The 27458-nt window shown below is 40.8% G+C and overlaps 1 protein-coding gene across 1 annotated transcript; it reads right to left on the reverse strand.

Annotated features, from left to right (window-relative positions):
* LOC111867583 (nuclear receptor corepressor 1) lies at positions 1–27458 on the reverse strand. Its single transcript, XM_023857570.1, has 15 exons — positions 27393–27458; positions 26737–26983; positions 24255–24548; positions 22703–23010; positions 21854–22007; positions 21183–21388; positions 20796–20933; positions 19414–19627; positions 18329–18615; positions 14911–15225; positions 12733–12927; positions 10437–12177; positions 7033–7256; positions 4885–5336; positions 1–2977 (listed from the first exon to the last, which is right to left on the reverse strand). The coding sequence occupies exons 1-15, from the start codon at positions 27456–27458 to the stop codon at positions 1774–1776; spliced, it is 6045 nt and encodes a 2014-aa protein (XP_023713338.1). The 3' UTR covers positions 1–1773.

A 27458-nucleotide genomic window follows, 5' to 3' on the forward strand; every position in this document is an offset into this window, starting at 1 on the left:
TATAGTTTTTAACGGACACTTGTGATTTTTATTTTCAACAAAAATAACAATTTGTTTTAATACATCAAAGGTTACTACAGCATAGTTCCTACAATCTAAGATTGTTTCCTCTGTACGTGTACACTGATGTATCTGTGTGTGTGTGTATGTATGTATGTATGTGTATATCTCACCTGTCTGTCAATGAGGTGGAGCAGCCCAAGAATCCCTCTTACACAGATCACTTGGTGATCACAGGGGACTCAAAATATAAAGGGAAGGGCTTCATTGTGATAAGGTCCCTAACAAGAAACAGTAAATATTAGTAACCAATCCTGAAGATGATATGCTTCCAGGTAAGTCTAAGATGCCTGAAGTGCCACTGCTCCTGGAAGCATTTGAAAAAGAAAGAGGGAAAACCTTAGGAGTTTTGTTTTAAACCTGACACATATTTTGTCATTCACCATTTAAAAACGATTTAAAAATGAAGTAGATAATTGAAGGGAAAAAAGTTTGTACCATGGGCAATAAAAGGTACTGATCTCAAGTCTAAATTTCTGTGTCCAACATTTTCCTCGGTTTTTTTTTTTTTAATTTACATTACAGTCAAATAGCTAGCATAGCACAGACCTGAGTATTTTGTCAAGACCCAAGTTATTTTGTTTTCTTACAATTTTATTTTTACATGTCTCTTCCACCTTCGGCTGTCTTCACTTAGTTTTAAATTTCACCGTAATGTTTCAACCTAAAACTAAAAACAACATTCACTCACTTTCAAAAAAATGTCTTACATATGGATAAAAAAGAATGGTGATGCAAATCCGTCAGCCATGAACTAAAGAAAAATCACCATTGAGACAAAGTGTAATAAAAAAACACAGCTTGTTTGAATCCTAGTTCAAGCTCACCATCAAACCCATCTCTTTGCACAAAAGAAAAAAAGAGGAAGAAAATCATTCGAAACCCATACAAAATACAATGAACTCTTCATGAACAAGTTCGGAGTCACTAGTTTATATTAAAAAAATTGCATTCGAGTTTAGGTCCTAAAACCGTGAATAAAAGCAGTACACTTCCGAAGTCATATTAATTAGCAGCATCTCGTACATTAAAAAAGTAATTTACAGCATTAATAATATTAAGCTTCCGTCACATTCGTGTTCTAAGAGAATACAAGGAAAGAAGAAAATTACTTTTACCAACCAAGAATGAATTATATACAACTGATTTTTCAATTAAGTGCAATGATGTTCCAAGGGAAACTTTCCCATGAACCATCATTTATGAACAGAAAACATTAATGATACTCCTATATGCACCGCAATTTTTCAACATTTTATTATTCACCAACAAAACAGTTGGTTAAATAACAAGTTTACAGAGCCTTTATATGGCCCGGGCGGTTTTATAAGGAGTCACATGTTATCACATTACAATTTCTTTTGAATAGAAAAAGTGTATCCACTCCTACAGAAATCACAACACTTGTCAGGTGTCTTTTCCAGCATCCTGGCAAATAGCCCATGATGTCAAGATGTATTCACTTCTAGTCCTTCTTCCTTAGCCAAAAGTTTATAAGCCCTATGTGCTAGAAACTGCACCTTTTTAAATCCAAACTTCTGTTTCTCCTGCCCCAACCCTAAGTTTCTCTTGAACAGTGAAGAAATCAAGCACAGTTGTTACTGAAGGCTGGCTGTTTTACACAAAGCTGAAAGCAGCAGTTTCATCTGTCTGGGATAATGATGTACTGGTCTCACTGTTTACATTAATACCTCTGAAACGTCCTTGTTTCATTCAGTCCTCATCAGAAAGAGGTTCGTACTGAGAGGAGAGGAGAGGGGCTGGTTCAGCTGATCGAGACGTTGGGGTGTCTGCTGGGGAACTTGGCGGAGGTATAGCTGTCTGAGCTTGACTTGAGCCACTAGATGGTTGTTTGTTCTGCTGGACCATCCCAGGAGTACCACCTGCTGATGAAACAGGTTGGCTTGTCTGGGTTTGAGTTGGTGTCTGACCAGAATTTGGAGATCGTGCAGAGGACAGAACACTGAGTGCTGAGTACGGGTATGTTGGGACAAATGCAGCAGCTACAGATGAGGGCGTAGTTGTTGCCGGAGCAGTCACTGAAAATGTTGGAGCTGCTGAATTATTTGCTGGGGAAGGAGATGACCGTGGAAAACCACTCACTACCCTTCCATCTACACTACTTGGAGAGGGAACTTTAGAAGCACTGGTTGTTATAGGATCTAGTTTACTTGAGCCCTCTCCACTACTTGAACCCTGTGGAGTCCCAGCTGTACCCTCATCTATAACCATTTCTCCTGGGCTGTCACACCTTCCCCTCCCCTCATCCCTCCCCTTGTCACCATCCATTCGACGGTCCACAACCTTCACTGCACCTTCACTCCTGTGGTGTACATCACCATCCTGGCGCTGATTTTGGTGCCTAGATTCATCATCATTCATTTGAAGCTGGTGGTCTGGTCCTCCTTCAGTTACAGGATACTGTGATTTTTCTTCAGAACTACTGCCATGGGCATCTGCTGTACTAGAACGTGGCTGCTGTTTACCAATAACAAAATGTTGTTGCTGCTGCTGTTGATGATGATGCCTTTGCTGTTGCTGTTGTTGTGAGGCTTGGTCTGGTTTGTCATCCTCTGAAGTTCGCATCACCTCCACTATCCGGTTCTTAACATAATCCAATGGGGAGAGGTGTGATTTGCCAGTGGCACTAGGATCAGGTGGATAAAATCGACGAGGAGCTAAGAATGCCACTGGATCACTTCCTGTAGCATTCCCACCACCACCACCACCTGGTAACCAGTGATGACCACCAGCAGCACTACTGATACCCCCAGCACCAGACTCAGGAGGTGAAACAGGTTCAACATGATACTGTGCAGCTTTACCCCCAGAAGTAGTAGTGCTGCCTCTTGGAGAAGCTGGTTGAGCTATCCTGATGATCTGGCGTTCATCAGCTTGCATGGACGGTGTGCTAGACCTGAAACATAACATAAATTATTCAAGAAACTTATTAAATTATATTATCCTATAAATACTGATTATGATGTTAATATTGCAACCTGTTGGGTTACTGAATACACCATAGAGATCGTTAATTGGTTTATTTAACCTACAAATCACGGCCACAACTAATTACAACAATATTGCGGGGTTTCACAATTTATAACCCTATTCGCAAATCAAATCACGCTATTGTCAGTAGACTACACGTTTCACAGTACGGGAGCTATACAAGGGTCATTGTGTTACACACTCCCAATTAATTCTCAGTTATCACAAACGGCCACTGATTATCACACTTTTACTCGTAACTCGCCACTGGCTAGATTCCAACTCTGCACGCAGGCTGCTGCCTTGAGGACTGTTGATCACACACTGGCTCGACTACTACTGATCTCGGCGACTGCCACATTACAACTAACTTTGCAGGCAGCGTAGCTCTCTTATATAGGGGCTGTGTGGACCTGTTACGTAGCAACGCTGTTACCTCACGCCGTCTTATGTCACCGCGCGTTACGCGTTACGATACCGTGCGGAGGAGAGATGACGGAGCGCTGACTCACCCGCCGCGTCACTGCTGGTGGGGGGGGTTCCTCCGTTGCGCAACATGTCACACTGCTCCCTCCTTAAGGCTGTTCGTCCCAAATAGCCTAACGGTGCATCCCCGTTCCTTTGCTTCGGAGGCTGTTCTTGCAGCATCTGTTCTCCAGCCGTTACAACCACTCCCTTCTTAAGACCAACTCGTCTCGAGCGGTTTCCTTTCAGCTCGCCAGAAGATCCAGTTGTATCCAATTCATCCATCGCTTTCATTCTTTCTCGGGCGGCCAGTACTTCTACGTTACCAGCTCCTCCTCTGCTTGAAGTCTTCTTTTCCGTTTTGGAGGCGGTCGACACTTCCACAGTGTCCAGTCCTTGTTTATGTCTTTCATGAGAAGTTCCTTATGTCGACGTAACAGCCCTTGATGCGTTGTTTGCCCTTGCTGACGTCGTTGTTCCTCCTGGTCTTCCAGCCGCTTGCTGGTACAGGACCGTGGCGCCAAGTCCTTTCTCCGGCATCCAAAGGTTCCCTGAGGAATTTCCTTCTTGAAGTCATTTCTCCGTTGCGCAACATGTCACAATATATTAAATGCCGAATTATATCAAAGGTGAAGAAAATGGCCATCTGACACATCAACCCCCCCCCCAAGTTGAATGTAACATATAGCTTGCCGTGGTTCACATTCAGAACACGTGAACATAAGTCCATAAATTAAAGTGCAATCTCTGAGTCAAAACTATGGCATTAACAAGCAGAAAGTGACTGACTGTTCAGCCTGATGAACAACTGGAAGAAAAGTTGGAGGAAAGTGATTCTGAACATTTGGGCTCAATAAAATAACAACGAAGCTTCCAAATACTGTATGTCCTTCATAAATGTAAATGATAAAGACATGAAGATGACCAAATTTTCTGGACTTAATTTTGAAAACAATCAAAACTACAAGAGTTCAAAACTTCAGAGGCAGTTTCAGTGTGGTAATTGCCATGTGAAATTATGGACACTTGTAGGATTATTTTCGAATAAAGGATTTGTTTAAATCTCCATTAAACAGACAAGCATAAGCAGGAAAGTTGCAGTTGGGGCCATCTACAAAGAGACCAAAATTTTAAAGTGTGTTGTCTGTGTGGGAAATGTTACCTTAGACTGTACACTGAGTTTTTTGAACAGAACCACACAACCTTGACTAATACTTCTACAGTTCTCATATTCACATTCTCTAGGTCTCTGCCCTACCACGGGACTTAGGTAATTATGTGGACAATACAACACAGACCCAACAGTACTAAGCATATACCACACTGAACATGGAGAGAGATAATTTAGATATTCTGCAAAATTCTCACCTGGATGAAGCTGCAGACTTCTCGCGTTCCCTTGCAGCTTCCATTTCCTTATGCTGAAGTGCCCTGCGCAATTTCCAGCTATGGTGTTCTGCCATCATGTCCACTGTGGGTGCAGAGGCAGGCAGGTGATAAGGGAGATACACACTACGATGATGTTGCTGTTGGCCATAACCACTACCTGCACTCCCTGGAGGGGGATTATTCCCACTGAAGTCCTTTGTTATAATTGAGTCAATATGCTCGCCTAAAGTAATGGCTTTATTAGATCCATCAGAGGTCTGACTGCCTGGAGGCCCATCATGATCCAAATGAACTACACTGGGACTATGAGATGATTTTAGTGGCGACACTTTTCCATTTGATTCAGGGACATGAAGAGATGATGGTGGCTGCGGTGCAGACTGCTGCTGCTGATGAGATGAAATTGGTGGCTGCTGATCACGATGGAAGCTCTGGAATAGGTGGATATAATTTTACAAGGAAGAAAATTTTACACAAATATTTTTAAATAATACAGAAAATATTGGGAGGCTAAATATGCACATCTGATTGGGTGAACATCCTCACATGATCCTCCTTTCCATCCTTTCGGACTATTTTTCTTGTGGACTGCATTTCTGATGCTTGTAACTTGGCTTTATATTTCTGATATTTCTACAGGTACACTTCCAGATACATTTCCTCAATACTAACATCATAATCAGATAAAACTCCCAAGTTAAACCCTGGCTGCAAGCTCCTATTCTCATTACTGTTAACCAACAGTTCTACCAACAAGCTACTTCCTTAATGAAGTTTTCATGAAGAGCTACAGAAATGTAAATCCAGTGAGTGGAAAATTCACATGTCAATGCACCTGTCCACACAGACCAGCTTGTGGGCAGATGTTAACAAACCACAGTACAGTGATAGTCCCAGGAAAGGTTCCTTTAAGGACAATGGGTTAGAACAATAAATTAGGAAAATCTTAAATGGCACGAATTTAATATTAAGATCACAAAATAGCTCAACATTAAATGGGGGAGGGGGGACATTAAGTCAAGAAGCTTTAATGTTTTCCACAAGTGAGACAGCCTCCCTATTCACCAGATATGTCTCCCTGTGACTTTCCTAAAATAAGTAAATGGAAAGGTTTGATGATGCAGGAACATTTATTCACAATACAACACAACAGCTCCCAACAATTCTCATAATAGAGTTTCAGAGATATATACAACCACTGTCAGGCACATTCTGACATATGCAGCGCAAAACAAAAGTAAATATTAAAAAACAAAACAATTTTTAAAACTGCTGAAATTAGTGTATTACAATACTGGAGAAACAAATACCGACCAGGTGAGAAGCCTGAACACCAGGCATCAATGTAGTCCAATAAGGGAATGGTTGAATACATAAAAGAAAGAATAAACAACAATTTATCATGAATGGCACCTGAGCTTCCTGGGCATATAGCAAGAAACAACGATCCCAAAGGTATTATAAGAAATCTTGGGAGAGTGTATAAAAAATATTCACACTCTGGAGAAAACAGGTACATGGATCAAAACATAAGAAGAGTATGAGAGATGCTGGCAGCAATGGACAGGATCAGTAGAACTGAAGGAACCTCCTTGAAGTGATTAATTTCCCATACCCATAATCACTGCATCTTAGGTTCCACAGATTCTCAATCAGTTTTGTTCAGGCATGTGACAAAGCAATGCTAAGTACACGTACATACAACAAAGTGACACAAGCAATAAGAGAAATTTACAGTGATAAGCAGTTAACGGCAAGCAATCCTTACACAATGCACCAAGCACACATAATGTCAAACAAAGCACTGCCTGTATCCATTATTTGTAATACTGACAAGTTCTTTAGCAAGCTGTGGCATTAATTGTTTGCTTAATTCTCTTACAAGGCTTTTCTTGGGGATATATGACAAGACCAAATCACACCAATGAAATACTAATGCAACAAATATATACCAAATGAACAGGTGCCACCAGAAATTAGAAAATCAATTCCCATGAATCCAAAACAATTTGATTAGAAAATGAATATAAGCTAAGTTTCAACAATACAAATATCATATTAAATGTTGCTGCATAGAATTCAAACTAATAACATCCATTATTTGAAAGACCACAAACAAGGTTGTACCTGGAAGAGCCTGTCCCCCGGCCTTGTGGGTGCTGGGTTGCTGGATGCTCCTCCTTGGTTGCCACTCCCACCACTATCTGTTGAACTCTGGTTGATCTGATGTGTAATAATGGCATCAATTAAGCTGGCTGCAGTAAGTGTTGAATCACCACTGCCACCATTTGAACTTCTACCACTTCCCCCACCCCGAGGAACCCCTTCTCGATCACGGGTTCCTTCCCCTCCTGCAAAATAAAATGATCAAATATATCATTTAGCTATGATCAGTATCACCAAATCCACAGTGAACATTATCACAGCACAAAATTACAAAAATGCTAGAGATAATTACATGAATGGATGGGGTTTCACTTCACCATGCATCCTTTTCTGATAATTCTTTCCGTAGTGCTTGGAACTGTGTATGGATATCTGCCCATTAAGGCTTCAGATTTCTTTTCTTTTTGGTAGGTGCGGAAGAGGAGGGGTAATTTTGACCTCTCCTTCATCTCTTAAATTTCAATGGGTTCACAATCAGATTTTTTTCTTCAATTTTCGTACAAACACTCAGTTTTGTTCAACATTCTGAACCATGAACCAAGCCAACATGGAACAACTGTTATTATTATTATACAAGAATGATGCAATTTATTTGAATGAGTATTCATATTTACAACTGAACATTAAAGTTTCCACATGCAACACACACTGTCTTAGATCTGAGGTTCTCATAGGAGTGACTATGAAGAGTAGTGTCTTCTAGCATGTATAGCATCATAGTTACAGTATAATCCCACAGTGTCCGTACACATGCAGCATCCCAGAAAGCTGCTATCATTTTCTTCTCACTTGCAACACAGAACCTCTTCAGTAGCTACAAGACAGCATGCTACCACTGAAGACTCTGGTGCCTTCCTTCTGGAATGATCCATGGGATCCAAGTCCAATTATAAGTTCATTGCCGGATACCAACTAAGCGCTGTCTAGCACATGTTGAAGCAAGCACCTTTCTGGGTACCAGTTACCTCATCAGAAGTCATCATGCAAAACTGTATGCATACAGCTCATAGATATGCTGACTGACTCTGAACGCTCATCTACAGTTATTTACCTTTATTTAACTTTCCAGGGGCATGCAGTAGTGTAGTTGGTTGAGGCACCATGCTACAAGTCAGAAGGTCACAGGTTCGATTCCCAGTGAAGTCGCTAGATGTTTAAATTGATCTAATCTTTCCAGCGGTGCAATTGCCCTAAGGTCAACTCATCCTCTAACACAAATGAGTACCAGGAATCTTTCTTGGGGGGTAAAGGGTAGCCAGTGCATAAGGCTCACAACCTCACCACCATCTGTGAGCCGAACGTCTAGAAAATGTGGGCTCCTCAATGTCTCACAACCCTACGGCCTTCCACAGCCTGTCACAGGGATAGTTTTACCTTTAGCATAACTTTCCACTCAAGATGGACAATCCTGCCCTGAGAACTGCTTCAAAATTCCAGATGACATGTCACAGTCTCTCACAATTCTCTTCTCACTATGCTACAATATGGTGGTATTACCAAAAGGAGGTATTTGTGAAATATGCTACTGAAAATGCCTTGCACAGCACAGATTTCATACTAGGTCTCATGACAACTGGTTCAGGCATTAAAGTAACATTAAGGTTATTAACTCAAGTGTGAGAGGATTCAGTGTTGGTATTATATTGCTGAAGGGATTTATAAAGTGTACCACTGACATGGCCTCAGATAGCATGCTACCCACACCAAGTTTCATGAAGATTGGAACAGGTGTTCAAAACGTGTTAGGGGGAGATACACAGACAGCTTGGAAATCTCATACAACCAATTTTATATTTTCAAAGTAAGGAACATAGGGGGAGGGGAGAACAAATCAAACATAGAAGGTGAAATGAAATATGGGTACAGTCCATACAACACCTACAAATTTTATATGAAGCATTTCTATATATGTTAAAAGTTACAAACATGGCAACTGTTTGGAACTTCAAGGTTATATCAAACAACTATTACAGACAGGAAATTTATATTCATAGAAATACTGCAGAGAAGTAAATGATAAGAGGTGTGTATAATATTGAAGTTTTAATTTCTGGCTATCACACTACAGAGATTGAAGAAAGTTAAGCTCAAAAGTCCATGCAGGAACTTTTTGATACAGTCAGATTATTTTATAGCTCTATTAGGCAGCTGTTCAAATGTTCTGCTGCATATGTAATTTACTTGTATATAGTTCTGTTCTAGAATTACATCAATAGGTCTAAAATTTCCTCTGTCTCCTCCTTTGCAGTGTTGCTTACTATGCCTTTTACTTCATGTATGGGAATATTCATATAATGAACATAATTGGGTATTTTGGTCTATTTAAAATTGTTTCAGTGAATGAGCTGGTGTCATGTCTTTTATTGTTCAGAATATCCCAATTTATTTCACTTGGATCCTGTAACCACTGCAATTTGGCTTGGTTCCTTTGATCTAATAATTCTGAGCATCCTTCATCAAACCACAGAATATGCATCTTCAATTTGTAATAACCTAGACGCTCTTTGACTGAAATTCTGATATTCCCTCTAATATACTTTCCAAAGCTCTGTTAATATCCAGCTTAGCATCTAAGTTTTCCAAAAGCTCCAAAACTATTTGAGATTTCAAAACGATATTGCCTTTTACCATCTATCTTGCTTAATTTCTGGATAGTGAATCTCTCCATATGAACTCTGTGTGTTGTTTACTCACTGCCAGCCTCTCCTTAACTTCTGCCACCACAGATAGTGGTCAGTATCATAATCTGCTCCCTTGAACGATCAAGCACACTTGAATGCTGTCGCCCATCCATCAAAAGATGGTAAATTTGATTGCTGAGTCTTTCCACCAGTCCAAGTAGATTTATAAATGTTGTGATATGGGAACACTGTACTTTTGACGGTTGGATTTTTGGATGTACTAATTTTTGTCAACTCTCATTCCCAACTGGTTTGAAAATGTCTTCCCTGCCTATTTTGGCACTGAAATCTCCCAACAAAATTTTCATACGGTATTTAAGGAATTTATCAAATACACGTTCAATTTCCTCATATAAATTGTCCTTGATTTCATCAATTATTTCCTCTGTTGGTGTATGAACATTCAGAACGATGATATCACACTAGCAACATCTTAGCATTCTGTACAACACCCCATCACTAACAAACTACTCTCTTAACTGCTGATGATTCCCTTATATACAAAAAGAACTGCACCTAATTCATGTTCCCCTTTCCATAGAAAAATGTATATACCTATGATGGTTCGGTGCCACCTCTGTTCAATCTGACCTCCTGTACTCCAACTAAATTTAACTTATGTTCTGATAGCTGGAAAAAAATAAACTTTACACGCTCTGTGGACATGCGAGCTATTGCACTTACCATGTTGTGACTGCTGTGATGCAGCATGTAGCCTAGAAGAGGGTGGTGGTTGCCCGCTGGATGATCCATCCCTTTGAAAACCCATCAACATTCTTGTGGTTTCTCGCTCGATGTCAGAGACACGCTGGTGGTCACGATATGCAGCAGCACGATAAGCGATCTGCTGCTGATGCTGATGGTGCCTCTGTTGCCGCTGATCAAACTCTACAGCAGATAACCTTGCTTGCTGCTGTTGTTGCTGCTGCTGATGGAGCTGTTGCTGCAGATGTACTTGCTGCTGTTGTTGCAACTCCCTGTGTTGCTGGATCTGATGGTTTTCACGGTCTCTTTCTCGATCCCTTGATGTGGCCACAAGGCGCTGCTGCTGCTCTTGCTCCCTCTCTCTTGTAGACTGACTATACCGATCTGGATGGTGGCCTTCTCTTGCAGCAGCAGCAAACCTTTGCTGTTCAGCATGGCTTTCTCTTACTGCTCCAAATCGCTGCTGCTCGGCAGAATGATGTGCTTCGCGTTCACGCTGTTCACGAGAGATGGAAAATCTTTCTCGTTCTTGCATCTGGTGATGATCAGTCAACATGCGAGTACTGTTCAGGGAATCAGCCATAGTCTTCCCAAGACCCTCATGATGGTGAGGGTGATGTGGAGGAAGAAGATGTTGAGGTTGCTGGCGTTTGTCTGATTCCTTGTGAGGGACAGGCAAACTGGGCTGCTGGACAGCTACATCCACTAGAGAAGAAAATGCCTCATGGCCTGGTGGTGGCTGACCAGGTGCAGAGTAGTGATGGGAATGATGCTGGGGATGATGTGGTGTTAGATGATGAAGTCGCTGATGTGGCGATGCAGCTGGAGATGGAGGTTTCGGGTTGCCACCATTTCCACTGCTTGGGGGCCTAGATGGTACTGCATTGTGCCTGGGTGTGGAGTGTATAACACCCTGGCGTGCTGGTGGGGGAGGAGTGTGATGTGGAGGTGTTTGTGGTTGTTCCATGCCCACAGCATTTGCTGGTGATGATCGTGGCAACCTTCCATCAGCTGCCAGGTACACTGAAGGTGCAGTTGCAGTGGCATAGTAGTGAGGAGATGATGAGATGCCACGAGGTGATGGTGAGTCCTGTTGAGATTTCTCTGATGAAGGTGGATTAGATCCTGGAGGTACTCTGCGAGTACCATGCATCTGCTGTGACGTGATATAATCATTCATTATGATCTGGCGCTGTTGATCAATAACATATGAGGCAGATGTCCGTGTTGACTGATGTGGGTAAGGAGAGGTAAAAGCTCCAGCTGAGGTAGTTTGTGGAGCTTGAGCCTCTCGCTGGTAGGGCGAATACCCCGGCTGTCCACTACTATTTGTGGATCCTGCAGAACTGCTTCCAGAATTCTGAGCTACAGTAGCAGGTGACAGTCTTTTATAATAGTCATACACAGGTCCCTGTCCTTGTGATACTAATGGCAATCCACCCCTATCAGCACGTTTGTCTGGTGCTAAGTGGTGCTGAGTGTGATGGACGGGAGTACCATGAGTGATAGATCCACTCAGTGCACTCCCTTCTTTTCCTTGCTGTTGTGGAGGTGTCATCTGACGAAGCAAACCCTCATACCGAGGCTGCTGATGTAATGAAGCTGGCCCACCCATCATAAGAGATGCAGATGAAGACACGGGTGTGCCATGGGTAATCGAACCAGTCTTCGTACCAACAGGGGGCAGCTTCGGAGACAGCTTTGGGGGCAATGAAGGTACCTATGTACAAGGGAACAGTTTCAGAATATTAAAAGAAATGCAATCTGTTGAAAAAAATTGTACATAAAAAGTGAACTTCTCATACCAGCTACAGGATCAATTTGTTTTCTCTGTCTATGAGTTTGCAGTTACAGGTAATCTTATCCTTGAAGAGAACCTACCACTATCTGGAAGTGAACGGAAGTCTCATAACCTATAAAATTAACTGTGTTTCCATCTACTTAACACATTCTCCTGACGTTCTCTGCTGCCCTATATGCTGACTTTATGACTGATGTAATCTTCAAATTTTTAAACAGAGCTGCAAAGGGTCTCACATTACTTGTAAACAAGGATTTCATGTAATGTGTTAAAGTTTGGGAACTGAGAGATTTGTGCTTCATAACCTTAGTCCCATTAAACCACCAAGTAAAGAGAGAATACTTTACTACAGGAGAGGATGCTTCTAGGTAACTGAATTATAACTCAACTCTATTGTACTTACACCTCCACACTTTGAAATATTATTCACTAGCAACATACTATAAAATGATTTAACTTTGCTAGAAGTCTAACCTTAGTTAGTTTGGTGTTGGGTCCCTGAGGCCCAGGTCTGGAGGCAGGTGGTTGCTGGTTCATAACCAGATGAGGAGTTGGGCCACCACAAACAGAACTCCCACCTGCACGGCTATCTGAATGTGGCAGGACGGCAGAAACAAATACAGATGGAGATTTTGAAACACTCCGAAGCTGCTCGGTAGATACCACCACCTGAAAGACAAAAACAGATATTAATAAACATCACAAAGTGATGAGACTCTAGCAAGAGTCAGAGGCCAAGTAAGAGATCCACTTTTATCATATATCTAAATATTAATGTCACATCATACATAAATACAATGTTCTTCTGCATAAATATTGTTCACAGGGAATAACTACAACTGTTGCACCTTACAGAGAGTTTCCTGATCTCTAGCAATATGTCATCAGAATACACACAATATGAATATACGCACATAACAGTGGTACAGCACATGCTCAATATTACAAGGATTTATAAATTCGCAAAAGTGCTTGTTCTAACAGATACTCGTAAAGTCTGAAAATGACAGTATATTGACATATATACCTACAAGTCAATCCACTAACTCCCAATTACATATAAAACATAATATAGCACTAACGCCTCTCTGACAACAAATGCTTCTGCTAACATGCCTTTATAAAAATGTTACTACACATACAGCCTACTGGAAAATCTAATCTGTTATTTGTTCCCACAATCCTTGATCAAATTCTGAATGGCAGCCGTAATCTAAGTGTAGTTCATGTGCTGTGGGCCATGTGTTTAAATCTGTGTTTCAGTGTTGTATTTAATTCAAACTTCTGCACTGCCAATTCATATAAACAAGTCTTTTTGTAACCATGATCATTACAGAATTTGTGTTTGCACAAATTTCTGTGCAAACTAATTACTTACAGACTTCACAAAATATTATAAAATTTTGTGCAGTAGTAACACTACCAACTCTGTGATTGTGAAATGAATCTTGGACAATTAATGCAAGATATATCCCTACAGATGGGATATTCAACAGTCACAGCTACACTAGATGGGACCATGTTAAGAATGAAGGCATTAGCCAAAGATCTGAAAATACAATCAGCACAAAATAAAACAAACACAGGCGAACCAGATAAGCTTCTGGGATAGAATAACTGAAGAAAGGATACTGAAACACATTCTACAGTATAAAGTGAAATATCAGTGAGTATGTCAAGTCAGAACAGGCTTGACTGCCAATAAAATAAAGACAAGTGAATACAACAGGAAGGTTGAGGAAGACAGTAAGTAGTTAACAATGAAAAGTCATTCATAATCAAATTATTAACGATATTATGGCAATTCCCCATGTTCTACAGTATTTAGTTGACAAATTCATAACAGACCAAATAAATTTCAGAAAACTCATCATCTGGAGTCTACCACACAACAAAAGCCAGCTCATGATTGTATGTGGTTTGCAACAACTCCGTGATTTCAGTCCGCAAGCGAACTATACCAACCGAGTGACCGCCACTTGTCAACAAAGTTGAATGTATGAGGGGTACGCCTCCTCGGCCCTTGTACTGCGACCTACAGTGGTCTATTGTGCTTCGTCGGCAAAGTTAGTGCCAATTTTTAGCGGATAGAGGGTGTTGCGTGGTCAGCGCAATGAATCCCCATGGCCATTAATTGCGGTTTTCTAGACCAGAGCCATTATTTCTTTGAAACAGCTCCTCAATTATCATCACAAGGCTGAGTGGACCCGTTCCAGACCCACTACTTCTCAGAAAAAAATCTAGTTACACCGGAAATCACACCCAGCCCTCTGGATCTGTAGCCAGGAACTCTGACCACTAGACCACAGAGGCAGCCTATTGGGATTACATTTATTAACTCTCCAAGAGTGTTCTGTTACAAGCTTTCCAAGCTCTTTGAGTCCTAGGTGTCATCAAGCAGGATTATCAGAGCCTAACTTAGGGATGAACGCTCAAAATGAATGAACTGTTAGAATTAAAAGGACAATTGAAATGAGAACAAACATTCACATTAAGGACAAAATTAGAACTCACAATCCAGTGTTCACTTGTTAAGACCATAAGACTAAGCCTATAAAAGTACTGGTTACCATTTTAAATCTGACGACATGAAACATTTCAATTATTTTAATATCTGTCTAAAAATTAGAAGCAACAATAATGCTCCAATACCTGGTGAGGATAGTAGCCAGTGTCAGTGCGATATACAGTGACAGATGGGGGTGGTGGATGGTGGGGGCCAGATTTATGGGCAGGCGGAGGGATGCTATGTAGTGTGGTGTGAGCAGGCAGTGATGGTGAATCCCGATGTTGGGGCAGGTGTGGGTGGTATGGTGAATCACCACGTGGCCCCATTGGACTGGTGGCCATCGAACTAGGACTGCATTCACGTGGTTTTCTGATGCTCAAGTCAAGGGTCACTCCTTCTGGTTCAGTCCTCTCACTCCTCTCATTCCTCTCACTTCGTTCTCTTTGCACTTGCTGGACCTGGCAGACAAAGCATAAATATCACATGTTTCAAAGTATAAAGAACACTGGCACGAAATCACTAATTGGCTTGCTTTTCTCACTAATGTTCCTACTACAGTGCCATAATTAGGTCGTGCAGTAAACTCTCCATTTGTCTTCAAAGAAATAAGGACCTATGACTCTGAGGTTTGCCGCTCCACACCAAGCAGTCACATGTGCACTGTGAAGAGGCTGTTGATGGAGTTGCTGTAGGTTTTCCTCTGCCCAGTAGCGAAAATTCTGTTTGTTGACACGGCCAGATAAGTGGAAGTGTGCTTCATCTGTCATAAGGACAATTACGTAGACAACATACTGATTAACCTTTAACCTTTGAAGTACGGACTTCTAAATTGCCGAGAGCCTGCTAGGGCCAGAATTTAAATGGACCTAAGTCTCAGGCTCAGATGAATATTTGCTTCTCAGTTCTCAAAACAAAGCTGTGCTCTATTTGGCTGACCTGGTCATAAACAGTCATATCTAAACACAAATAGTATCGAAACCAGTACCATGATAAAACGATTTCATTGTTCAGAGCTCAGGAATGAACCACTGACTTTATCTTGCATGGGTTTGTTGTCATTTCAACCCAAAGATCAAACTGTCACCACTCCCAAAGAGTACGCGTGTGATGCACTGTGTCAGATAAATCTCACATTCTGCCACAGCAGTGTGACTTGCTGTTAGATATATCTAACATATGTATGTTAAAGGTTGGCCACCCTGGTACTGTGCTATGGTTTGCCATGTCAAGATTGCTTAACTCTTGCACCACCACCATTCTGTGCAGATGGAAATTTAAATCCTTGTGTAAAATTCTCTTCACACTGCAGTCAGATATTCCCAGAGCAACAGAATGTCTCCTGGCTAAACGCCTATGACTGTATCACAGCCTCAATATTCTGTGGCAATTGCACTGCACACACACCACATGGTGGGTCTTTTTTAATGAGGAAGCACTCATTCCGAATTTTTCTACCCACATCTGCATGGTATTACAGCAAGGAACTTTTCCATGATGATCAATATTGAAATGCTTGCAAAATATAAGCTGTGTTTTAACAAGAGTCACCATTTTTCAAAAATGTGTTGAACAATAAATGCACAACGCTGCATGCTCCACTGCTACATGGCTACTGCAACGGCATCAATTAAGCTAGCAAACAACATGATTCCCACCATCTCATCATCAGGGGTTGCCAAGATAAGGCATTTTAAGAATTCTCAGCTTCCTTTACTGCACCGTGTACATGTCACATAAGTCTAAGAACAATATGAAATACTGCATGGGGCCTGTATCTCTGCTGAAGCTATGAGAGTGCAGCCAGACATCAGTGGCCTCCTTCATCAGGCAGTCCATGCAGCCTGTCATTCACGCCCATACTATTGTGTCACTGAAGTTCATCTGGTGCTCTGCCTCAAAGTTGTGCACCGCCACCACCAACTTACATGGTTGCTACAGCAATGTATGCAGTGAATGTTCATTACAGCCAGTCTTGATGAAGTGGCCCATCTCTCAAACATATACCATGCTGCATTCAGACACGATACAGTACACAGCTTGTATAGACACATCAACTGACAATTTCATGGTCTGAAACCATGGCAAGAAGGAATTATGCAGTTCCAGAGACATCTCACCAACATTTATCTGAAGTTCTCACCAATGGAAACAGAAGATGACAGCTCACTGTCATTTCTCAATGTAATGGTTCAGAGGAACCCCAAGAGCTTATTGGGGCTTGCTGTCTACAGGAAACTCATGCATACTAATCTCTACCTGCACGCTACTTCTCATCATAACCCACTGCAAAAGCATGCCATTCTCTCGACATTCATCATCAGGCAAATACTATATATAACTTGGGAAGTCTAGATGAAGAAATTCTGAATCTCGAAAGGACTTTCAGACAGAACAGCTATCGTACAACAGGCATCCACTACGCTCTCAACCCTAGACTGAACTCATTTGCACAGCAGGAGAAGATAATCACAATGGCCTCAAATGCCTTTACACAGAGCACCTCCAATAGGTATGGCAGGATTCTGGCAGATTTAACATCAAAACTATACACATCCCAACAAAATGAATGCTGGCTTTTCTTGACAAAAATGAAAGATGGCATTGGCCATCCAAGGCATATATTGTATCCGGTGTGACTTGGAATATGTTAAGACACATAGGCCACAGCATCAAGACACAGTATATGAATGTGAGCAGCACACAAGTATTAAAAACAGCTAAGCCGGTTGTGACAGGGCATCAGATAAACTTCAAGGATTTCAGAGTACTTGCAAGAACAGACTACAAGGACAGTTTGGTGGAGGGGGCCACCAACATCTAGCTGCACCCTGATAACCTAAAGCTATGCGATTTCACCTAAGTCATTCATGGTACCCAGCCATGAACATGAGAAAGCATGTGGAAACAATCAAACACCACTGTACGGAAGAAGCAGCAACAAGCAACAGATCAACTGATTCCAGCCACTGTTACCCACAAGGTCAATACTGGGGCAACCAGCACAGTTACCTTCTGTATCAATGTAGCATGTGAATACCAGATTCACCATGTTGACTGTGAATCGTCAAGACACAGACAAAATCTTAAATGTCATACACTCCACAATGAAACAGATGAGCTCAAAATAAGACCAGGTCACACAATGTCACCATGAAATCTTCTAATTACATATTTATTCCTTCAGCACATAGTCTCGACTTCATGCCAACTGGAATATTTATCAACAAAGACATGCATATGAATTTAATGTTTCAATCATTCAGTTCATCGAAATAAAGCATCTCTGAAATTACTTTCTATCCCACACTAACTACATTTTATTTTCATATAAGTAATATGAAGAATACAGAAGTAGGGATATCATCTATGATTCCATCTGCTGAAGATGCCTGTAAAACGTACACAGCATATGTTAACAATTTTGTTTCACTTTTCCTTTCAGTTTCTTAATTTTTAGCAATTCAACATATATTCTTTCAAGGTGACATTTTAGTCAAGAATACACAGTTCGTTTTATCCATTCTTTTATTTACTTTACGTGTGAAAATTAGAACTACTTACCTGGACTACAACAAGTCCCTCCCGAGGCACGTCATTAGGTGTGGTAGAGCAAGGTGTAATGGTAGCCTGCATCTGAGGGACATGCTGCAGAATGGCTGCACCAGATGCCCCACTACTGGGAACCGTCAGGTGCTGCTGTGGCAGAGAAGTGTTTCCTGGCACATTATTGCCATGATGATGTGAATTAACAACAGACAGTGTCGCTATGGATGTTTCCTGAGGTAGCTGCACTCTCAAAGACTGCTGCTGCTTAGTATCTGCTCGGTATTCACGGACAAAGGTGATGTCTGCCATGTAAAAAACATGTCTATAAATTTATAATCCATGTACATCTGTATTAGGTTCCTCTACATCTTTCTAGCCTGTAAATAGTCACCAGAGAGCAAAATGCCAGTGACAGTTCATCTAGCAATTTTGAGGGCATGTACCTGACAGGACAAATCTTCTAAACTGCCATGTGGCGGTCTTTTGTAATTTAGTTTAAGCATACATCTTTTATTTAAATAAATAATTTAAAGAATCAATATTCTGATCTCCTAAATCTAATATAAGATCAACCCTCCAAACTTCTGAGGAAAGAACAGCATTATCATTTCAAAATTCAAGAATGTATTATTATAACACTGTTAGTTGGTTATTTAACGATTCCACCAGTAATAATACGATATATACAGCACTGTATAACAGGATGACTGATGAATTAGGATTTACAAGGAAGTGGCTACAGACTGATTTAGAAAATATCCAGCCATTTGTCTACAGGGACTGATGAAAACCATGAAAAACCAAAGTCAGGATAGCTTGTGTCCTGGTTGAGATTTAAGCTGAATACAAGTCTAGAGCATCACTACCATCCCAATCTGTGTGTATTATTACAATGCTGCTCGATTAAACAAAAAGGCTTCGATAACCTGAGCTTCAATTACCCAGATGATCAGAATCATTAATTTTACACAGCAGTCTGCAAAATGGCGTTTCAGAGAACCAAGGAAAATTATGAGAAGAATGAATATAACTGAAGATAATGTTAACATACACTTGTGTTCAGTGTTGCTGTAAACTCAAAAGATGTAGCACCTGCTCACCTCTGGAAATATCTGATGAAGGTCGAAGCAGATCTGTCCGATGATCTGTCTTGAGAATTGATGAGATTGTGGGTGTCCCTTCACTGGTCACCACATTCACCGCTGCATTAACACCTTGACCACATGGGTTCTTTTTGATCTGCATCTCTATCATACCAAGCATCAGCTCCTTCACAGATCGCTCATTTTGTGGAGATGAAGGTCCATTCACCTGCTAAAGAAAGGATATACTTCATGTTCAGCTTCACAAATTATGCTGATGAAGACAGTGATTACTCTAGAGTAAGGAGCTAAATCAACTGGGTTTATTACACATTCTGCACATTTTTAATGCCACAGAGACGGTAACAGGGACACACGGTAGTGTCGTTGGTTGAGACGCTATGCTACAGGCCAGAAGGTGGGGGTTTGAGCCCTGATTAGGTGGATCCCCCCACCCCCTTCCCCAATTTACCTAATCCTTCCAGCCGCATTATGGCCCTGGGGTCGACTCAGCCTCTAGCAAATGAGTACCATGAATCTTCTTGGGAGGTAAAGGCTGGCTGGCACAGGGCTGACAATCTTACCGCCATCTGTGAACCAATTGTCTAGATACTGTGAGACCCTCAATGGCCCTCAACCCACCCACCCCCAACCCCCAGGATAATTTGATTTCTGTTCTCATGGATCTCTGACACTGATACTCATTGAGACTGCAGGATGCTACCATTATGATAATGATTTCAATGATTTCTTGCCCTTGACAAACAGCATAAATATTGTGGCATGTACGCCTGTTGTTAGGGGGCATGCAGTAGCATAGTTGGTTGAGGCTACAAGCTGGAAGGCCACGGGTTCAAGCCCCAATGAGGCCATTGGATTTTTTTCAATTTACCTAATCCTTCCAGCCACATTATGGCCCTGGGGTCGACTCAGCCTCTAACAGAAATGAGTACCAGGAATTAATTAAATAATTTTCCTGGGGAGTAAAGCGCAGCTGGCACGTAAGGCTGACAACCTTACCGCCATCTTTGAGCCAACTGTCTAGATAATGTGGGACCTTCAACATCTCAGAACCCTATGGGCCTTCACAGCCTGTTACAGGGATAGCTTTACTTTACTTACTTGCTTGCTTGCTTACTTACTTACTTACTTACACCTGTTGTTAGGCAAGACTGCGAAATAAGCAAATATACAGCATGCTCTGCTATGTAAAAGATCCATAAACAAGCATGTTTCAACAACTGCATATCAACAAATGGCTACAACAATAATGGGAAGTGGTGTTTTCTGTGCCATCCATGCCCAGATGTTATAGGCAGAGCAGTTAGTCAGTGAGTTGAGTTAACTTCCTTTTAAATAAATAAATATGAATGCAATTAAGGATGTTTCAAGAGGCTTACATCTCCTTGATGTGTTGATGACTGTGACTGACTAACAGTCACTGAAATAGATGGAGCATAAGTAACAGCACTGCCTATGTTCTTGGGGGACTGTCTAGAGTCTCCTTCAGCTCCACCCTGACCTTCATCTGCAGTTTCCTGCAACACAATAAAAGTAAACATTCTGCCAGACACTGTACTTTTTATACTATCTCTCCTGCCTAATTCACATGATCAGACTGTTCTCTACATAGGGCCAATTCATATGCTTTTTTTCATGAAGTAGTTTAAATCTGTTGCTGAACAAAGCAACAACGTCAGATTGCATTTTGGAGGAAAGGAGTTGTAAAACATGTTCATCAATATGTGTCATTCAAATATCAGATCAGTTTACAACAGTCAACTCACTGTGGCAGAACTATCATAGTCCTCCTTTACAGGAGCATTGACCTGGGAAGATGGGCCTTGCTGTCCTTGAGCTCTTCCTTCACCATCAAGAACTCTTAGTGTTGCCACAGAACCGGGACCACTGCTACTGCCATTGCCACTGTTTGCCAAGTCTTGTTCACCATGTTTGCCATCTACTGCACCTCCACTTGGACCAACTTTTTCATCTTCAGAGAGAGAAAAGACAGAAATAATGCAAAAATCAAAATATGGTATGTGAAATGAGTAGAGCAGATTAACTGTTTTAACATGGTTAGGACCCATTATGCAATATGCTAGCAACTGTCATTCAAAATTAACTGGTTTTGGCAGAGTCCTTCATGAAAATCTCAATCAAATGGCCAAAAAATAAACATTTTATGGAACATGAGGGTTCATTATCATGGACACATCCATTCCTCTTCTGAGCTACAGGAATCCAGTCGACACCATCATACCCTATTTATTCAATATCTATTTCAACAGTAGCTTCCCATCTACACTTGTATCTCCCAAATGGTTTCTTTTTCACAAGTCAAGTTTTAAATATGAAGAGTAATTTAGATTTGATATAACATATGGGTGAACACGTATCTCAAGTATGTTCTTGGACAATTCCATACACTACTGAAATACTACTTATGTTTCCTTACCCGTGTGTTCTTGGTTTCCTGGTGAGGCTGCACTGTCTGTATCACTGTTATCACGTGGAATGCCACCAGGTGTCAGTTCATCGCATGACGATGTACTTGAACCAGACTCCTCCTCATCAGTCACTGTAGGCTTTCTCTCCTCGCCCAGATGCTTCTAAAGATTGCATAAGTATTATGAGCATATTAAAGAATATTATAAAGCATACAAGGTACAAGTAGATTCTAAAGGGTTCTGATCATGGTGGATGACACACAGAATTACTGGATTTTTGGACTTTTTCCATCATCCAGAATTCTAGGTAACAGAGGACACAACGTTTCAGAAACTGGATCTGTTTCCAAAACATCATGTCCTCTGTTACCTAGAGTGTCCTTTATTACCTAGAATTCCGGACGATGGAAAAAGTCCAAAAATCCAGTAATTCTGTATACAAAGTACATGTTTAGAAATTCAGTATAAAAGTGACATGTTAAATAAAAGTCCTTAGTTTAGTTAAATAACAAGAAAGGAATGGTATCTTGTAAATGCAAGTTGAAATATATGTATCATAATTCTAAATTGGATTCTTAAATGGACAGATAAGAAGCAGTCTGGACACTATATAAACATGAGCACTAGAACTGGTGACAACATGTAAGCGGAATGCAAGCATATGACACTTAAAACAATATGCATATATCATCCAAGAATAAAAATCTATATAAGAATGCTTAGGACTGGTGGCCGTGATTTAAATCCACATAATTACGGCCCTCATTTTAAATTTAGCTGTGCTTGAAGTTCTCTTTATACAGTAATGACTTTCATATATTCCAATAATTTATCTTCAGAATGTAATGGGAATGTACCTTGTTGTACTCTTGTACCAAATTGTCCAATCCAAGTTTCTTGCGATAGTTGAAGTAGAAGTTCTTGCACTGGTGCTGAGTCTTGTTAGACCCAACCTTCTCTGCAACTTTAGCCCAGTTGGTCCCATGCTCACGTATGGCACACTTGGCAGCCTCTGTCTCTTCCTCAGTCCAGCGCAGTTGCTGAGAACTGCCATGGTCGCCGTCTTCACTTTGTGCACTAGCAGGGTCCTGAAGATGTGGTGCCAAACGCCGTGTAATACGGTTGAAACACGCTAAGCAGCATTTGCTCACCTGTGCTGGTATTTCTGCACATACAAAACACACACAGTATAGTCAACAATTGAGAAAGTGTGTTGGGTTCAAAAGAAACCAACCAAGGATCAGTGAAGTGTATTCCTGCACTGAACACACCTGCAATGGCATCTACACATCTTTAAGTCAGATATGAAGGTTTGGGACCAAATTGTTCTTATTTGTGTGGTAACAGTGCAAATTTAATGGGCACACTAAAAAATAGCAACGACTTGGCATTAGTCGGACTCTACAAGGCTACAGGTTAAAAAAAGTTGATGAAAGGGTTATATGCATAATCACAATGACACCTTAAAGTGAAATGTCTAGGATGATGAAATGCAAAGTTAGCGGCAAACACTAAAATAAAAACAATTTACAGAATAAGTCAAATAAAAACAAGCAACATTTGGAATGAGGGAAATGGTCCTATCAGAATTTCATATGGTATGTCTTTTGTCAGTGCAATACCCCAATTGCATACTATCAGACTTTGTCTGGGTAAAATGTCTGAAAAAATTCACCACATATGCCTCCAAATTGTCCAGTACTTCCATATAGGCTAAGTGTATTTGCTGTCACAATTTTATTGACTTTCTTTCAATCCTATTGCACACCTGTTAATGCAGTTAACATAACCGAAACTCATTATCAATCAAAATTTAAGAATGATGTCCAAATTTAGGAAATGAAACTATATGATTATGGCCATTACATAAAAATTCATATTCATGTAATTATTCTAAAAATGATTCTTCACAGAGTAATTAATAAATACAATTTATCACACTATTATAATAAAATACAATTTATCGCACTATTATTTATCATTAACCATCTAAAAAATCCAATTATAGATTTCTCTTGAAATAGGCTGTATTTATGTAACAAAACTGCTTATTTCTTATATCACACACCTTTGATACATTTAATAAATAAATAAATAACAAAAGGCAAAGCACCTTAGCCTCTAGAAAAAAAACACTAAATTATTCTTACTTTGATAAAATTCAGGTTCTGAAAATTACTAAGGTCATAGGAGCACATATTTTTCATATTACTGTATCACCGCATGGCGACAGATCTTATAAATATCAAACAGACTAGTTTACATATTAAAAGTGCAAAAAAAAATAGCTAAGAGCATGGATTTATGCATTATATGCCTTTAATAGTTTCACAGTAATTATCAAACAGTGAAGTCAGACAGAAGGGAATTATGCACACAGAAAGATTCTGTACCAAAACCTAAACTTACGAAATTCTGCAATGATTGGGTCCTTGACCTCAGGTGGAAGTTCAGTCCATTTGCCAGGCAGAGGCCTTAGTCGCTTGATCCTGCCCTTTGCATTTGGACAAGTAGGTAGGGGGCACTGTGTGTAACGGTTGCGTACAGACTTGCAACGGCACGTGTTGCATACCCGTGCACCTGGAGTCACTTCTTCTTCCTTCAACCCATACTGTTGCGCATGTGACCGGGGCAAAGGGCGTGACTGCAGAAACTTGTCCAGCTGTGCTTTGCACACTATGCATGGATGGGCACCGCCCTTCTCTGAAACAAAGCAGGTAATATTTGTAATATAATCTATAGTGAAACTATTATAACAACATCAGGAAGGAGGCTGATCTATCATTAACAAAACAATGACAAACCACAGCACTCAATTCATGATCAGAAAACATAACTCGAAGTTCTCTAAATTACAAAAAGAAAAAATCCGGAAAGGTAATATGATAAAAGCCAGAAAAGTACGGAATAATACAACTTAGGAAAATGAGGGAGTCAGTATGTTATTTACAAAATTTAATTTGTATGGCATAAACACACACTGGGGAGGATATCATCATCCACTTATATACCTACATACATATTTAATCTCCAAAACCCCTTAAAGAGTACAGTATTATGGGTTTAAGCTGCTAAAGTTATCAGGCACACACAACTTTCTTTCATATTGTTTCTGCATGTACTGCTCAAATCAAACTTCAAACTTGGCATGTCTGTTTCATTTCTAGGCTTTAGAAACTTCAAACAATGCTGGAAACGTTTAAGATTCTAGTTAGCGCTTACTGAAATCATATGGATGGCATTTTGATTCTCTTCTCCCCAAAACTGAGCTTTCCAACATATATTAATTGTAAGAATTTTTACAATGTTCTATTTCAAACCTGATTAAACACCTGCTCACTTCAGATCTGAGTACCGCATTATCAGAAATGGGCCAATTATCTGAACAGCCAGTATCCATTGCAGCAGCCAGTGCATCTAGTGAGTGATCATTCTCTGATTTGAAGAGGGTCAATATTTACCCGTGCAGCATGTGGAATCAGGAGAGGCTCAGTTATCATTAATGACATATGGACATATTGTTTAACACGTAGAAAACAGTGTAACTTCTGTGACTCTGTGATATTTTCACTGAAAATCATCATTACATGGAACTGAAGTACAAGGTCAATAAGAACGGTAATATCAGTACTCACTATCCATTTCCTTAGTTTACATTTATTTCCTCTTTCATTCCATAGCTTTGTTGCTTAAATTGACAGAGTTGTACATGCGGAATTGTCAGAATTTTCAAGACATCCCTCTACCTCGCAATTTGGCCAGTTCTTCTGACAACATCGTACTCCGCCACAGAACACTGCATATTTCCATAAAATTTGTTACTATCACCATCCTCCCAAATTATTTAAATTCACTCAAAACTTAAAAAAGAGTATGCACACAAAAGTGCATCCATCTCCTGGTAAGTGAATAAGTTCATTTATGGTTGGCCTAAAACAAGAATCTCTTTACAGAGTTAGAGTTCAAATCTAAGATTACATAGGTCTGCAACAGACAGAATTCTCTGGGTAAGCCCCCATGCATGACAAAATGGCAGCATTTTGCTGATATGCAGATTTGTTCATAGGTACTACCCTACAAAAGGACTAATACCACATACAGAGGTTTATATCATAGTATATGATCCACAGGAAATCTTTCCATGCCAGTTTAATGAATTTACGGCTCAACTAATGCCCACTTCTCAACGGGACTTGGGCTGAAATAAACTTCAGTCCCTCCACTACATTCTTAAAAGTTGGCCGTGCAATCAAAACGGTTGTTAGTACAAAAAATTTGCATTAAAGCAAGAGTATTCAGAGAAAATCTTAAAAATCGCTCCAATACCTCTAACTACTTCAGAAGACAATAATGTTTAATGTTTATTTCGCTACATATACAAGGTGTGTCCCAAAAGTCATGATATATATATATATATATATTTTTTTTTAATTTATTGATGATATCGGTACAAAGTGTTAATATTCTTCAAAGTACTGTCCATGAGCATCTACACATTTTTTCCACCGACTCTCCCATGCCCGGTACGCCCCCTCAAAGGCCTCGACGGGAACCTCATTTACAGCTGTTGTCACGGCCGCTTGCATAGCCTGAATGCTTTCAAAACGACGTCCTTTGAGTGCAGTCTTGATCCTCGGGAACAAAAAGAAGTCGGCCGGAGCTAGGTCGGGGCTGTAGGGTGGCTGCGGCAGCGTTGCCACGTGGTGCTTCGCCAGGAACTCACGGACGAGCAGAGACGTGTGGCTGGGCGAACTGTCATGATGCAGCCGCCAGTTAGCGCCGATGTCTTTTAGCACGTGGATGACCCTTTTCCTTAATCTTTCTAGAACATCCACGTAGTAGGGAGCGTTGACGGTCTGTCCTTGGGATAAACACTCTTTGTGGACCACACCCTTGGCGTCGAAAAAGACGATGAGCATTGTTTTCACTTTGGATTTGCTCATCTTCGCCTTCTTCGGCTTCGGGGAAGACGAGGTGTGCCATTCAGCACTCGGGCGCTTCGTTTCTGGGTCGTACTCAAATGTCCACGTTTCATCACCGGTAATAACATGAGGTTCAATTTCCACACGTTCCTTCAATTCACTCGCGATCAACACTCGATTGGCCTTTTGCTCGTCCGTCAACAATTTGGGGACCAGCTTGGCGCACACCTTTCGCATGTTCAATTCGTCCATAACGATGCGATGCACAACGATTTTTGGAATGTTCAGAGTGTCGGCTAACAACCGGACAGTCATTCGACGGTCAGTATTCAATAAATCACGCACACGAGTCACGTTTTCATCGGTTTGGCTTGTTGATGGCCGTCCAGAGCGGGGGTCATCTTCCACTCCTTCCTGGCCCTCCTTAAACGTCTTCACCCACCTTGTAACTTGCACATATGATAGAGCAGACTCCCCGTAGACTTGCTTAAGCAGTTCGTGAGTTTCGGCAGCTTTTTTGTTGAGCTTTCTGCAGAACTTGACCGCCCAACGTTGTTCGAAAGTATCCGCCATCGCGCGCCGTGAATATATTATGGCATATATTTCCATGACTTTTGGGACACACCTTGTAATGAAATATTGTCACAACGCCTACAACATATGCCAATAATGCCACTGGTTTCAGCGTCAT

The sequence above is a fragment of the Cryptotermes secundus genome, unplaced genomic scaffold (genome assembly GCF_002891405.2).
Source record: "Cryptotermes secundus unplaced genomic scaffold, Csec_1.0 scaffold480, whole genome shotgun sequence".
NCBI classification, from domain to species: Eukaryota; Metazoa; Arthropoda; class Insecta; order Blattodea; family Kalotermitidae; genus Cryptotermes; species Cryptotermes secundus.